The sequence below is a fragment of the Entelurus aequoreus genome, linkage group LG21 (genome assembly GCF_033978785.1).
Source record: "Entelurus aequoreus isolate RoL-2023_Sb linkage group LG21, RoL_Eaeq_v1.1, whole genome shotgun sequence".
NCBI lineage: Eukaryota > Metazoa > Chordata > Actinopteri > Syngnathiformes > Syngnathidae > Entelurus > Entelurus aequoreus.
Window position 1 is genome coordinate 11,137,978 of NC_084751.1, and position 15,939 is coordinate 11,153,916.

A 15,939-nucleotide genomic window follows, 5' to 3' on the forward strand; every position below is an offset into this window, starting at 1 on the left:
TTTGCACGCTAACAGTCAGCAAGTGTCACGTACCAAGTTATATGACTCTGGGATAAACGGTTGCAAAACTAGCTCAAAAAGTTAGCATAGTAATGTTAGCATGCTGGCAAGCTAACGTTAGCATGCTAACAGTTAGCTTGTGTCACATACCAAGTTATATGACTCTAAGGTGTTTGGCTGGAGAATTAGAGAAGAAAAGGGTAAATTTAGCTAAAAAAAAAAAAAAAGTTAGTACTTTAATGTTAGCACTTTATTGTTAGCATGCTAACAGTTAGCATATTTCATACTGGTTGGTGAAAAATATACATATTTTTTAAATTAGATGAAAAAGTTAGCATGCTTAAGTTAGCCCGCTGGCATGCTAAAGATTGCATGCTAACAGTTAACAAGTGTCACGTACCAAGTTATATGACTCTGGGATAAACGGTTGCAAAACTAGCTCAAAAAGTTAGCATGGTAATGTTAGCATGCTAGCAAGCTAACGTTAGCATGTTAATAGTTAGCTTGTGTCACATACCAAGTTATATGACTCTAAGGTGTTTGGCTGGGGATCTAGAGAAAGAAGGTTACAATTAGCTAAAAAAGTTAGCATTTTAATGTTAGCATGCTAACAGTTAGCATGTTTAATATAACAAGTTATATGACTGTAAGGTGTATGGCTGCGGAAAAATAGAACACGTTGTAAAATTAGATGAAAAAGTTAGCATGCGTAAGTTAGCTTGCTAACATGCTCAAGTTTGCACGCTAACAGTTAACAAGTGTCACGTACCAAGTTATATGACTCTGGGGTAAACGGTTGCAAAACTAGCTCAAAAAGTTAGCATGGTAATGTTAGCATGCTAGCAAGCTAACGTTAGCATGCTAACAGTTAGCTTGTGTCATTTACCAAATTATATGACTCTAAGGTGTATGGTAAAATTAGCTAAATAAAGTTAGCATTTTAATGTTAGCATGCTAACAGTTTGCCTGTTTCATATAACAAGTTATATGACTGTAAGGTGTATGGCTGCGGAAAAATAGAAAAAAATTGTAAAATTATATGAAAAAGTTAGCCTGCTTAAGTTAGCTCGCTAGCACGCTAAAGTTTGCATGCTAACAGTCAGCAAGTGTCACGTACCAAGTTATATGACTCTGGGGTAAAAGGTTGCAAAACTAGCTCAAAAAGTTAGCATAGTAATGTTAGCATGCTAAAAAATATCAATATGGCTCCTGCATACTTTTCACTTTTCAGTGGTGGAAAAAGTTTGGACACCCCGGAAGTATCAAAACTATCGATACTTTGATTCAAGAATTGATATTGGAGCATGAAGATCTGGTATCAACGGTATTGATATTTCAGTATCAATCCGGACAAAGATCGACTAAATCTTCACGTCGCTAAACAGTGTGTGCTAACAACAAAAATTGCACATATTATTAGTGGGCGTGTTGCGGGGGATTTACCAAAACCAGTGAAGTTGTCACGTTGTGTAAAAGGTAAATAAAAACAGAATACAATGATTTGCTAATCCTTTTCAACTTATATTCAATTGAATAGACTGCAAAGAGTTTGAACTGGTAAACTTTGTTATTTTTTGCAAATATTAGCTCATTTGGAATTTGATGCCTGCAACATGTTTCAAAAAAAGCTGGCAAAAGTGGCAAAAAAGACTGAGAAAGTTGAGGAATGCTCACCAAAGACTTATTTGGAACATCCCACAGGTGAACATGCTAATTGGGAACAGGTGGGTGCCATGATTGGGTATAAAAGCAGCTTCCATGAAATGCTCAGTCGTTCACAAACAAGGATGAGGCGAGGGTCACCACTTTGTCAACAAAAGCAAATTGTTGAACAGTTTAAGAACAACATTTCTCAACCAGCTATTGCAAGGAATTTAGGGATTTCACCATCTACACTCCGTAATGACTTAGACTTAGACAAACTTTATTGATCCACAAGGGAAATTGTTCCACACAGAAGCTTAGTTACAATGATGGAAAGTGTAAGGATGGAAAGGACAATGCAGGTATAAACAGACTAAATATAGCCATATAAAATACAACATATGTACGTAATATTTACATAATATATGTACATATATAATATCATCAAAAGGTTCAGAGAATCTGGAGAAATCACTGCACGTAAGCGGCAAGGCTGAAAACCAATGACCTTAAATCCCTCAGGCGGTACTGCATCAAAAAGCGACATCAGTGTGTAAAGGATATCACCACATGGGCTCAGGGACACATCAGAAAACCATTGTCAGTAACTACAGTTGGTCGCTACATCCGTAAGTGCAAGTTAAAACTCTACTATGCAAAGCCAAAGCCATTTATCAACAACACCCAGAAACGCCGCCGGCTTCGCTGGGCCCGAGCTCATCTAAGATGGACTGATACAAAGTGGAAAAGTGTTCTGTGGTCTGACGAGTCCACATTTCAAATTGTTTTTGGAAACTGTGGACGTCGTGTCCTCCGGACCGAAGAGGAAAAGAACCATCCGGATTGTTATAGGTGCAAAGTGTAAAAGCCAGCATGTGTGATGGTATGGGGGTGTATTAGTGTGTGATGGTATGGGGGTGTATTAGTGTGTGATGGTATGGGGGTGTATTAGTGTGTGATGGTATGGGGGTGTATTAGTGTGTGATGGTATGGGGGTGTATTAGTGTGTGATGGTATGGGGGTGTATTAGTGTGTGATGGTATGGGGGTGTATTAGTGTGTGATGGTATGGGAGTGTATTAGTGTGTGAATGTTGTCTGTCTATCTGTGTTGGCCCTGCGATGAGGTGGCGACTTGTCCAGGGTGTACCCCGCCTTCCGCCCGATTGCAGCTGAGATAGGCTCCAGCGCCCCCCGCGACCCCGAAGGGAATAAGCGGTAGAAAATGGATGGATGGATGGATAGTGTGTGATGGTATGGGGGTGTATTAGTGTGTGATGGTATGGGGGTGTATTAGTGTGTGATGGTATGGGGGTGTATTAGTGTGTGATGGTATGGGGGTGTATTAGTGTGTGATGGTATGGGAGTGTATTAGTGTGTGATGGTATGGGGGTGTATTAGTGTGTGATGGTATGGGGGTGTATTAGTGTGTGATGGTATGGGGGTGTATTAGTGTGTGATGGTATGGGGGTGTATTAGTGTGTGATGGTATGGGGGTGTATTAGTGTGTGATGGTATGGGGGTGTATTAGTGTGTGATGGTATGGGGGTGTATTAGTGTGTGATGGTATGGGGGTGTATTAGTGTGTGATGGTATGGGGGTGTATTAGTGTGTGATGGTATGGGGGTGTATTAGTGTGTGATGGTATGGGGGTGTATTAGTGTGTGATGGTATGGGGGTGTATTAGTGTGTGATGGTATGGGGGTGTATTAGTGTGTGATGGTATGGGGGTGTATTAGTGTGTGATGGTATGGGGGTGTATTAGTGTGTGATGGTATGGGGGTGTATTAGTGTGTGATGGTATGGGGGTGTATTAGTGTGTGATGGTATGGGGGTGTATTAGTGTGTGATGGTATGGGGGTGTATTAGTGTGTGATGGTATGGGAGTGTATTAGTGTGTGATGGTATGGGGGTGTATTAGTGTGTGATGGTATGGGGGTGTATTAGTGTGTGATGGTATGGGGGTGTATTAGTGTGTGATGGTATGGGGGTGTATTAGTGTGTGATGGTATGGGGGTGTATTAGTGTGTGATGGTATGGGGGTGTATTAGTGTGTGATGGTATGGGGGTGTATTAGTGTGTGATGGTATGGGGGTGTATTAGTGGCCAAGACATGGGTAACTTACACATCTGTGAAGGCACCATTAATGCTGAAAGGTACATACAGGTTTTGGAGCAACATATGTTACCATCCAAGCAACGTTACTAGGGATGTCCGATAAATGCGTTAAAATGTAATATCGGAAATTATCGGTATCGTTTTTTTTATTATAGGTATCGTTTTTTTTTTTTTTAATTAAATCAACATAAAAAAACACAAGATACACTTACAATTAGTGCACCAACCCAAAAAACCTCCCTCCCCCCATTTCTTTCTGTTATCAATATTCTGGTTCCTACATTATATATCAATATATATCAATACAGTCTGCAAGGGATACAGTCCGTAAGCACACATGATTGTGCGTGCTGCTGGTCCACTAATAATACTAACCTTTAACAGTTAATTTTACTCATTTTCATTAATTACTAGTTTCTATGTAACTGTTTTTATATTGTTTTACTTTTTTTTATTCAAGAAAATGTTTTTAATTTATTTATCTTATTATTATTATTTTTTTTAAAGTACCTTATCTTCACCATACCTGGTTGTCCAAATTAGACATAATAATGTGTTAATTCCACGACTGTATATATCGGTTGATATCGGTATCGGTTGATATCGGTATCGGTAATTAAAGAGTTGGAATATCGGATATCGGCAAAAAGCCATTATCGGACATCCCTAAACGTTACCATGGACGCCCCTGCTTATTTCAGCAAGACGATGCCAAGCCACGTGTTACATCAACGTGGCTTCATAATAAAAGAGTGTGGGTACTAGACTGGCCTGCCTGTAGTCCAGACCTGTCTCCCATTGAAAATGTTGAAAATACCACAACTTAAGCTGTACATCAAGCAAGAATGGGAAAGAATTCCACCAGAGAAGCTTCAAAAATGTGTCTCCTCAGTTCCCAAACGTTTACTGACTGTTGTTAAAAGGAAAGGCCATGTAACACAGTGGTGAACATGCCCCTCTGACAACTTTTTTTGCAATGTGTTGGAAAATGAATGCATCCAAAGTTATAAAGTTTGTATGACAGTTTTGACCAAGGTGCCACTAGTCTGTATGACATCTAAAATAGTGTATGCGGTGTGTTCATATACCCACTGGTGACAGCTGTGCCACTCCCAGGCGTAGCGCGGCCTGGTGGGGAGGAAGTCGGCCGTGCCCTGGTTCTTCACTCTCTGGGGGAAGCGCAGCAGCATGCGGCTGTCGTAGTCCCGGGCAGAGTGGGCTGAGCTGCACAACAAAACAATAAAAGATGTCACACTCTGTTCTTTTTTTTTTCTTCTTTCTCCCCCACAGTGGACGTGCAACATTCTTCCAACGGGAAAAAAAAAGAAGCTTAAATGTCGGGTGGAAAAATAACAGGGAGACATGTTGTTTGGGTCCGATGATGTGTTTACCATTCGGGCTTCTTTCCTGTGTTTACCTTCCGTGGAGGCCATCACTGCTGGCAGCACTCGGCTCATCTTAGCTTCTGTTTGCCGCGAGCACTTTATGATGGGACTGTGGATTACACCTTCTTTTTGTGTCCACAACTCACCTCGACAGGCAGTTCTCCTCGGCCGCACATCTCAGGTTGTACATCGACATGCTCTGGACGTAAGCGGCCGTCTGAATGTAGTAAGGGTCAAGCACCAGGTCAGGAAGACCTGCGGCACACAAGTTTCATATCCTTAAACATACAACAAAACATCGCAACGTGCGCTTAAAAGGATATCCGCTTCGTCGGAATCCAGTTTATGCTTGTGGCTGAGCTGTTTCTAACACTTTGGCAGCATGTGTCAGGTTCAAACACTGATGACATCTATTAAACGAGACAAGAAGCAAGGAATTAAACAGAGACAGAATTCAATTTAGCTCAATTGAGGAGAAACCCGTAGACACTGTACCCTCGTACAGGTGTCCCACCACACTCTGACGAAAAGGTTGTACGCATCCTCTTTTATTTGGACTTTCCCTGATTACATGGCAACAACTGTTTCTAAGGGAGGGGGGTCGTAAACAGCCATCGCCCTTATCACAACACAGTTCAAAGAAACGGTGCCTGGAGGGGAGTCAGGTCCTGCTTCCTCTCCGCTTTGTAGATCTCGGGCCAAGACAAAATCTTCCTGTGGATTACAATACCTCAAAGAAACCGACACCTTCATGTCGCTCCCCATCCTACACAGTGGAGTTTTACAAGCCTTTTGATTGGCAAGATCAAAGAGAGCTTTTGTCCTCTCGCAGGGCGAGCTGAACTCAATGTAACACAACGTTTGGTGATAACTTAGATACAATTCTTCTGACAGCATGTTATTTTGAAATCGGCCATTACGTTCTTATGAGTGACAGAGCAGGAAGCGGCTAGGAATGTGTAAATTCCATATGAAGTGCCCTGTCATTTATAAATTGACGTTTTACACACGCTTATAACGCAAAACGGGGGCCCGGTCAATCAAAACTGTAAAAATTAAAGACAAATTTATTGAAACCAGATGACAAAAAAATAAAACATAAAAATCCAATATGATGAAATATAATCTTAGAGAAAATTTTAATTTAAAACATTTGTACGCACGTACAACACTTAAGACCTTCAGTATATCAGTATGTGGAATTAAACACTGATGACATCTATTAAACAAGACAAGAATCAAGGAATTAAACCGAGACAGAATTAAATTGAGCAAAATATCGTTTTTTTTAAATTACTAAAACAATTGAGATTCAAATGTGATAAAAAAAAAAAAACACCCCAAATTATTAGATATCGTATCATAGTTTGTAAAAAAAATATATATATAAATACTTGAATATGTGCTCGTCACCTGGACTTACGGTTTCAAAGCAAGTTATCCATCAATTTGTACGTACACAAATCAAATAACCAAATGCATAGGCAATAATATAATGAGACTTTTATATTCTATAATTCACTCAAGTGGCCCTCTGAGGGCGGCCATGGCTGCCATGTGGCCCTCCATGAAAACAAGTTCCACACCCCTGGTTGAGGTGAACGTTCCAAGAAACACTTAAAACATTGATAATATAAATAAACATTGATTGATAACAAATTCATAAAATCACAAGATGATTAAATGTTATTTACACAGAAATAAGACAAAATATCCCTAATTTGATGACCCGGAGGACTAAAAATACTTCAAATATGATTTTTTTCCCCCTTTCATTCCATAAAATATATGTATTGCTTATTCCAGCATGGATTTTCCTGCATGTTTTTTTGTATTGTAAGATTTAAAACAAAAACTCTTAAACTCTTAACACTGTTTTAATAGTGCTGTAAAAATAAACATTGTTACATAAGTCAAACAAGTCCATCAAAAAACTACTAATGCACTTATCAAACATTGCATCTATTTTTTAGGATTGTCATCCTTTCAAATGTGTAATCTGAAAAAAAACCAAAACAAGTAAAATATATATGCAATATTATTATTTCAGTCATGGGTGCCATATACAGTAGAAGGGATTCAAGGGGCCCAGAATCAATTATGTCATCCAGCATAACTCAGTAAAAGGCAAACAACGTCTCTGCATGCTTTGAATGGGGAAAAGTGGCGCCATCTGGTGGACAAATATACGATTTTGAGCATAAAACCGATGTTTCAATTTGAATATTAGAATAAAGTATTGGATTAGTTTATGTGAAATCAAAATGTCTCTTTTTAATATCCCATCTGGCAAACTCCTCCTAGGGTTAGGGTTCCAATAACCCTAGGGCTCCAAAAGTTCCAAGAACCACTTAAAACATTGGTAACAAATTCATAAAATCACGAGATGATTAAAAAGTTATTGACATAGAAATTAGACCCAGATGATAAAAAATACTTTGATTTTTTATTTTTTTCCTTTATTTTTCCTTTTTTGGGGGTCAACCTTTCCAAAGACAAGGATGTTTACATAACTCCACTTTTTTTTGTGGGGACGGGGGTATTCCATAAAAGATGTGTATTGCTTATTCCATGGATTTTCCTGCATGTTTTTTTTTTCTATTGTAAGATTTAAACAAAAAAAACAAACTTTTAACACTGTTTTAATAGTGCTGTAAAAATAAACAATGTTACATAAGTCAAACAAGTCCATGTAAAAACTACTAATGCACTTATCAAACATTGCATCTGATTACACATTTCAAATGTGTAATCAGGGGGGGAAAAAACATACAGATATGCAATATTAATATTTCAGTCAGGGGGGCCATGGAGAAGGATTCAAGGGCCCCGGAATCACTGATGTCATCAAGCATGAATCAGGAAAAGAAGCAATGTTTGCATTCTATTTGAGTTATTTTGAGTTTACAACCCCTGACACTGTTTTTTTCTCCTGTTTTTGTACTTATTTTGATTATTATTAGGGATGTCCGATAAATGCGTTAAAATGTAATATCGGAAATTATCGGTATCGTTTTTTTTATTATCTGTATCGTTTTTTTTTGTTTTTTTTCTTCAATTAAATCAACATAAAAAACACAAGATACACTTACAATTAGTGCACCAACCCAAAAAACCTCCCTCCCCCCATTTCTGTCTGTTATCAATATTCTGGTTCCCACATTATATATCAATATATATCAATACAGTCTGCAAGGGATACAGTCCGTAAGCACACATGATTGTGCGTGCTGCTGCTCCACTAATAGTACTAACCTTTAACAGTTAATTTTACTCATTTTCATTAATTACTAGTTTCATATGTAACTGTTTTTATATTGTTTTACTTTCTTTTTTATTCAAGAAAATGTTTTTAATTTAGTTATCTTATTTTATTATTATTATTTTTTTAAAGTACCTTATCTTCACCATACATGGTTGTCCAAATTAGGCATAATAATGTGTTAATTCCACGACTGCATATATCGGTTGATATCGGTATCGGTAATTAAAGAGTTGGGCAATATCGGCAAAAAGCCATTATCGGACATCCCTAGTTGCAATTTATAAATATTAAAAAAAAAAAAAGCAATGGGGGAAAGTGGCGCCATCTGGTGGCCACATGTAAGAATGTAAGCATAAAGCCGACGTTTAAATGTGAATATTAGAATAAAGTATTTATGTGAAATAAAAATGTCTCTTTTAAATCTCCCATCTGGCAAACTTCTCTTCCAGCTCAAGCAACGCGGAGTAAAAAGTGGAGTTGACAGAAGCAAACCCCTGACTCTTACCGTACTGATGGTACCTTGTGCCATATCCGGGTCTGGACCTGGACCTGGGCCTCTCGTACGCGTCATAGTGGTTGTAGTACGGGTTGTCGCTGTCTATGGACTTGGACGGGTCGTAGGGGTCGTCGCCCATCATCATGTCCTCCCTGGGCACAGGCGGGCTGACGGTGACTTTCTCCCGGGTGTCATTTATCTGCCGGCTCTGTTCCGCCTCCACCTGGACTTTGCGGTGCTCTCGCCCGCGCACCAGCCGCTGCAGCGCCGACGGCAGCGTCTCGGAGGCCGGCCCGGGAGCGGCAGGTGACTCGTCCTGCTCCTGGCGGGTGTTGTCGTGGATGACGGTGAGCGGGCGCGGCTGGACGCGCTCCTGGGGCGCGCCCCGGCGCCTGGGCGGCTGGTACTCCGCGCCCTGCGTCAGGATGCTGAAGACGTTGCCGTTGTGCGACCACTGCAGAGTCTGCCGGAGCTGGGCGGCTTTGGGCTTGTTAGTCCCGGGGTGGCGCTGACATCGCGCCCCTTGGAGGGTGGCGACCAATAAATAGACGCAGGCGTATGCGTAAAGTGGCGTGCCGGCGCGTGATCCCATGGTCGTGACCGTGGCACTTGTCTTTGTGGGAGAGTTACACATCCAGCATGTCAGTCAGGGAAGTCACACATTGATCCACGCCAGCAGCCTGCAGATGACGACGACGACGACGAGGAGGAGGAGGAGGAGCTGCTGCGTGGATTTGGCATCACGGCGTGTTACACAAGCAGCGCTCATATAACCGGGACGTCTCTTTGATAACGTCTGGAGTTCTAGTCGGCGCACTACACCTTATAACTTTACAAGTCACACATTATACCCTTTTCCCCATCCGAGTCCATGACAAATACAATGAGTAAAACAGCAAGAGTCTGTTCCAGAGTCAAACTGTCACCGTTGCATAACTTTTAAACAACTCTAGGATTTACATGACGTCACGTCCGGCTCATCAAATATGCGTGGGTGCTTAACTAGGCGCCATTTAGCCTTTCTAGAAGAAAAATGCCCTATGCCCGTCTTGTTTTCAGCTCTACAAACCATTGAAATATGGTTGTACGGTATACCGGTACTATACTAGTACCGGTATACCGGTACTACTACAGTATACCAGTACTATACTAGTATAGTTTCATTAGTATACCGGTACTAGTATAGTACCGGTATACTAATGAATTACCAATTTACCATGAATTGATTAACGTGAACCCCGACTTAAACAAGTGGAAAAATGTATTCTGGTGGTACCATTTAGTGGTCAACCGGTAGGTATACCGGTACTACTACGAGTATACCGTAGTAGTACCGGTATACTAATGAATCACCAATTTACCATGAATTGATTAACGTGGACTACTACCGGTATACCGGTACTAGTGCTAGTATAGTACCGGTACTAGTATAGTACCGGTACTGTACTAGTACCGGTACTATAGTACCGGTACTGTACTAGTACCGGTACTATACTACAGTGGTCCCCAACCACAGGGCCACGGCCCGGTACCGGTCCGTGGATTGATTGGTACCGGGCCGCACAACAAATAAATAAAATAAAAAAAAATAAAAAAGGTTTTATTTTATTTTTTTCTATTTTTTTATTAAATCATTCTGTTATTAATATTTCTGGTTCCTACATTACATATATCAATATAGATCAATACAGTCCGTAAACACACATGATTGTATTTTTTTATGACAGAAAAATAAAAAATTAAAAATAGTACTGGTATAGTACCGGTATACTAATGAATCACCAATTTACCATGAATTGATTAACGTGTACCCAGACTTAAAAAAGTGGAAAAATGTATTCTGGTGTTACCATTTAGTGGTCAACCGGTAGGTATACCAATACTACTACGGGTATACCATAGTAGTACCGGTATACTAATGAATCACCAATTTACCATGAATTGATTAATGTGGACCCCGACTTAAACAAGTGGAAAAATGTATTCTGGTGTTACCATTTAGTGGTCAACCGGTAGGTATACCGGTACTACTACGGGTATACCGTAGTAGTACCGGTATACTAATGAATCACCAATTTACCATGAATTGATTAACGTGGACTACTACCGGTATACCGGTACTTGTGCTAGTATAGTACCGGTACTAGTATAGCACCGGTACTGTATTAGTACTGGTACTATACTACAGTGGTTCCCAATCGCCGGGCCGTGGCCCGGTACCGGTCCGTGGATCGATTGGCCGCACAAGAAATAAACAAAATAAAAAATTTAAAAAAAGATTTTATTTTATTTTTTTCTGTTTTTTTATTCAATCATTCTGTTATTAATATTTCTGGTTCCTACATTATATCTCAATATAGATCAATACAGTCCGTAAGCACACATAATTGTATTTTTTTATGACAAAAAAATAAAAAATAAAAACTAGTACTAGTATAGTACCGGTATACTAATGAATCACCAATTTACCATGAATTGATTAACGTGGACCGTATACCAGTACTACTACGGTATACCGGTACTATACTAGTAGTATAGTTTTATTAGTATACCGGTACTAGTATAGTACCGGTATACTAATGAATCACCAATTTACCATGAATTGATTAACGTGTACCCAGACTTAAAAAAGTGGAAAAATGTATTCTGGTGTTACCATTTAGTGGTCAACCGGTAGGTATACCGGTACTACTACGGGTATACCATAGTAGTACCGGTATACTAATGAATCACCAATTTACCATGAATTGATTAACGTGGACTACTACCGGTATACCGGTACTTGTGCTAGTATAGTAGCGGTACTAGTATAGTACCGCTACTGTACTAGTACCGGTACTATACTACAGTGGTCCCCTACCAGTTCGTGGATAGATTGGCACCGGGCCGCAAAACAAATAAATAAAATAAAAAAAATAAAAAATTTTTTTTTTTTTTTTCCTTCTATTTTTTTCTTCAATCATTCTGTTATTAATATTTCTGGTTCCTACATTATATATCAATATAGATCAATACAGTCCGTAAGCACACATGATTGTATTTTTTTATGACAAAAAAATAAAAAATAAAAAATAGTACTAGTATAGTACCGGTATACTAATGAATCACCAATTTACCATGAATTGATTAACGTGGACCGTATACCAGGACTACTACGGTATACCGGTACTATACTAGTAGTATAGTTTCATTAGTATACCGGTACTAGTATAGTACCGGTATACAGTGGTTCCCAACCGCCGGGCCGTGGCCCGGTACCGGTCCGTGGATCGATTGGCCGCACAAGAAATAAAAAAAATTAAAAAAATAAAAAAGATTTTATTTATTTTTTTTCTGTTTTTTTATTCAATCATTCTGTTATTAATATTTCTGGTTCCTACATTATATATCAATATAGATCAATACAGTCCGTAAGCACACATGATTGTATTTTTTTATGACAAAAAAATAAAAAATAAAAACTAGTACTAGTATAGTACCGGTATACTAATGAATCACCAATTTACCATGAATTGATTAACGTGAACCCCGACTTAAACAAGTTGAAAAATGTATTCTGGTGTTACCATTTAGTGGTCAACCGGTAGGTATACCGGTACTACTACGGGTATACCGTAGTAGTACCGGTATACTAATGAATCACCAATTTACCATGAATTGATTAACGTGGACTACTACCGGTATACCAGTACTAGTGCTAGTAGTGCACTGTACTAGTACCGGTACTATACTACAGTGGTCCCCAACCACTGGGCCGCGGCCCAGTACCGGGCCGTGGATCGATTGGTACTGGGCCACACAAGAAATTTAAAAAAAAAACAATTTTATTATTATTATTTTTTATTCAATCATTCTGTTGTTAATATTTCTGGATCCTACATTATACATCAATATAGATCAATACAGTCCGTAAGCACACATGATTGTATTTTTTTATGACAAAAAAAATAAAAATAAAAATAAACCACCCCGGTCCGTGGGACACATTTTCGAGCGTTGACCGGTCCGCAGTTACAAAAAGGTTGGGGACCACTGCTATACTAGTACTGGTATACTAATGAATCACCAATTTACCATGAATTGATTAACGTGGACCGTATACTACTACGGTATACCGGTACTATACTAGTATAGTTTCATTAGTATACCGGTACTAGTATAGTACCGGTATACTAATGAATCACCAATTTACCATGAATTGATTAACGTGGACTACTACCGGTATACCGGTACTAGTGCTAGTATAGTACCGATACTAGTATAGTACCGGTACTGTACTAGTACCAGTACTATACTACAGTGGTTCCCCGGTACCGGTCCTTGGATTGATTGGTACTGGGCCGCACAAGAAATTTAAAAAAATATAAAATAAAAATGTTATTTTAAATTTTTTTATTTTTTACTCAATCATTCTGTTATTAATATTTCTGGTTTCTACATTATATATCAATATAGATCAATACAGTCCATAAGCACACATGATTGTATTTTTTTATGACAAAAAAATAAAAAATAAAAATAATAGAGGAGCATGTTCGGCAGCGCACAATCACCATGACAAATACAATGAGTAAAACAGCAAGAGTCTGTTCCAGAGTCAAACTGTCACCGTCACATAACTTTGAACAACTCTAGGATTTACATGACGTCACGTCCGGCTCATCAAATATGCGTGGGTGCTTAACTAGGCGCCATTTAGCCTTTCTAGAAGAAAAATGCCCTATGCCTGCCTTGTTTTCAGCTCTACAAACCGTTGAAATAGGGTTGTAGGGTATACCGGTACTAGTATAGTTTCATTAGTATACCGGTACTAGTATAGTACCGGTATACTAATGAATCACCAATTTACCATGAATTGATTAACGTGTACCCTGACTTAAACAAGTTGAAAACTTATTCTGGTGTTACCATTTAGTGGTCAACCGGTAGGTACTACTACCGGTATACCGGTACTAGTATGTACGTGTGTATGTATGTACTGTATGTATGTATGTACTGTATGTATGTATGTATGGATGAATGTATTGTATGTATGTATGTATGTATGTATGTATGTATGTATGTATTGTATGTATGTATGTATGTATGTATGTATGTATGTATGTATGTATGTATGTATGTATGTATGTATGTATTGTATGTATGTATTGTATGTATGTATGTATGTATGTATGTATGTATGTATGTATGTATGTATGTATGTATGAATGTAGATAGATAGATAGTACTTTATTGATTCCTTCAGGAGAGTTCCCTCAGGAAAATAAAAAAATATATCAAGAAAGTGTGGGATACATCTCCTGTTGCCTTATTTGTTTTTGACTTCATTAAATGGATTTATATTATTATTTGGTGCAGCTGGGCCGGAGCAGGAGGGGATGGAAAGAGGAAAAAAAAGGAAGACAGAGAGGGAAATTGCAGGGACAAGAGGAGGATAAGACAGAGAGACGACAACAACAACAACAACAACAATAGAGCAGCATCAGCAAATAGGATATGTACAAATATAGTACAAGTGATAGCAAAGAAGCAGTTAGTGAAATAAATATTAACAACACAGAAATGACAATGAGCATTATTACACTACAAATGGAGCAATACAAATACCAATATAATTATCACTATTGATAATGAATAATAACAATAATGTACCTCTATTATCAACAACACAGTTGTTTCGAATGCAACAATACATATATGTAATGATAACTTGAAATACAAAAGAAAGCAGATAAATGGAGGGGAAGAAAGAGAAGCGAACTGTATTAACCTTGTAGATTGTTATAGTAACTATAAGTTAAGCTTTGTCAGTGTGCCATGTGTTCGTCATGATCTGTGGTCTGGATCACGTTTTTGTTATTTTCTGTTCGTGTTAAGACTCCATAGTTCCTGTTTTGGTGCACCCTTGTTTGTTTTAGTTTCCATGACGACTTATGATTTCCACCTGCCTCTTGCGTTGGGGACACACCTGTCTCTCGTCAGGAGACCAGTATTTAAGCCTGTCTTCGCCTGTCAGTCGGCTGGCGTCATTGCTTGTGTCACGCCATTGTTTGCTTCATGCCTTGCCAAGTAAGTTTGGTGTGTTCATGCCACGGTTGGTGACTTTTTGCCCTGTCCATAGTTTATGCTAAGTGTTAGCTTTTGTGTCCTGCGCTAAGTTGTGTGTGCCTTTTTGTTTGTACCTATTTGAGAGTCGAGATGAAATCATGTTGCTACCTTCACGCCTTGTCCGGAAAAGTCCGTTTGCATCCCGGGAGAACAAACTTTGCGTTATGACAGTGTTAGCCAGTTTCCCCTAGGGCAGGGGTCGGCAACCCAAAATGTTGAAAGAGCCATATTGGACCAAAAATACAAAAAAAAATCTGTCTGGAGCCGCAAAAAATTAAAAGCCATATTACATGTGTCATGAGATATAACTTTAATTAAGAGGACTTAAAGGAAACTAAATGAGCTCAAATATAGCTACAAATGAGGCATAATGATGCAATATGTACATATTGCTAGCCTAAATAGCATGTTAGCATCGATTAGCTTGCAGTCATGCAGTGACTAAATATGTCTGATTAGCACTCCACACAAGTCAATAACATCAACAAAACTCACCTTTGTGCATTCATGCACAACGTTAAAAGTTTGGTGGACAAAATGAGACAGAAAAAGTGGCATAAAACACGTCCTAGAAAGTCGGAGAAATTTATACATGTAAACAAACTATACGGTGAGTTCAAGGACCGCCAAAATAAGTACGAAAAAACGGCGCTCGCCAAATACTCGAATGAGTGAAGCATATTTAATATAAACAGTGTGATTTATAACAATTAGGGAGGTTTGTGTCATGTTTGTCCTCCTACAGAAACCATACTAAAACAAAAAAATACATTTTTTCCCCTCATCTTTTTCCATTCTTCATACATTTTTGAAAAATCTCCAGAGAGCCACTAGGGCGGCGCTAAAGAGCCGCGGGTTGCCGACCCCCGCCCTAGGGGAACAACGTTAATATGTTTGATGAAACGGGATTATATGCAAAGATAA

General features: G+C 38.9%; 1 protein-coding gene across 1 annotated transcript in view; it reads right to left on the bottom strand.

Annotated features, from left to right (window-relative positions):
* loxa (lysyl oxidase a) overlaps positions 1-9,592 on the bottom strand; it is a 15,979-nt gene extending 6,387 nt beyond the window's left edge. The window contains exons 1-3 of the mRNA XM_062030928.1: positions 8,917-9,592; positions 5,293-5,401; positions 4,854-4,985 (exon numbers count right to left, since the gene is read on the bottom strand). Coding sequence (XP_061886912.1) covers positions 4,854-4,985; positions 5,293-5,401; positions 8,917-9,541 — 866 coding nt within the window. The 5' untranslated portion in view covers positions 9,542-9,592. The remainder of the gene's footprint in view (positions 1-4,853; positions 4,986-5,292; positions 5,402-8,916) is intronic.
* Positions 9,593-15,939: the final 6,347 nt, after the last annotated feature.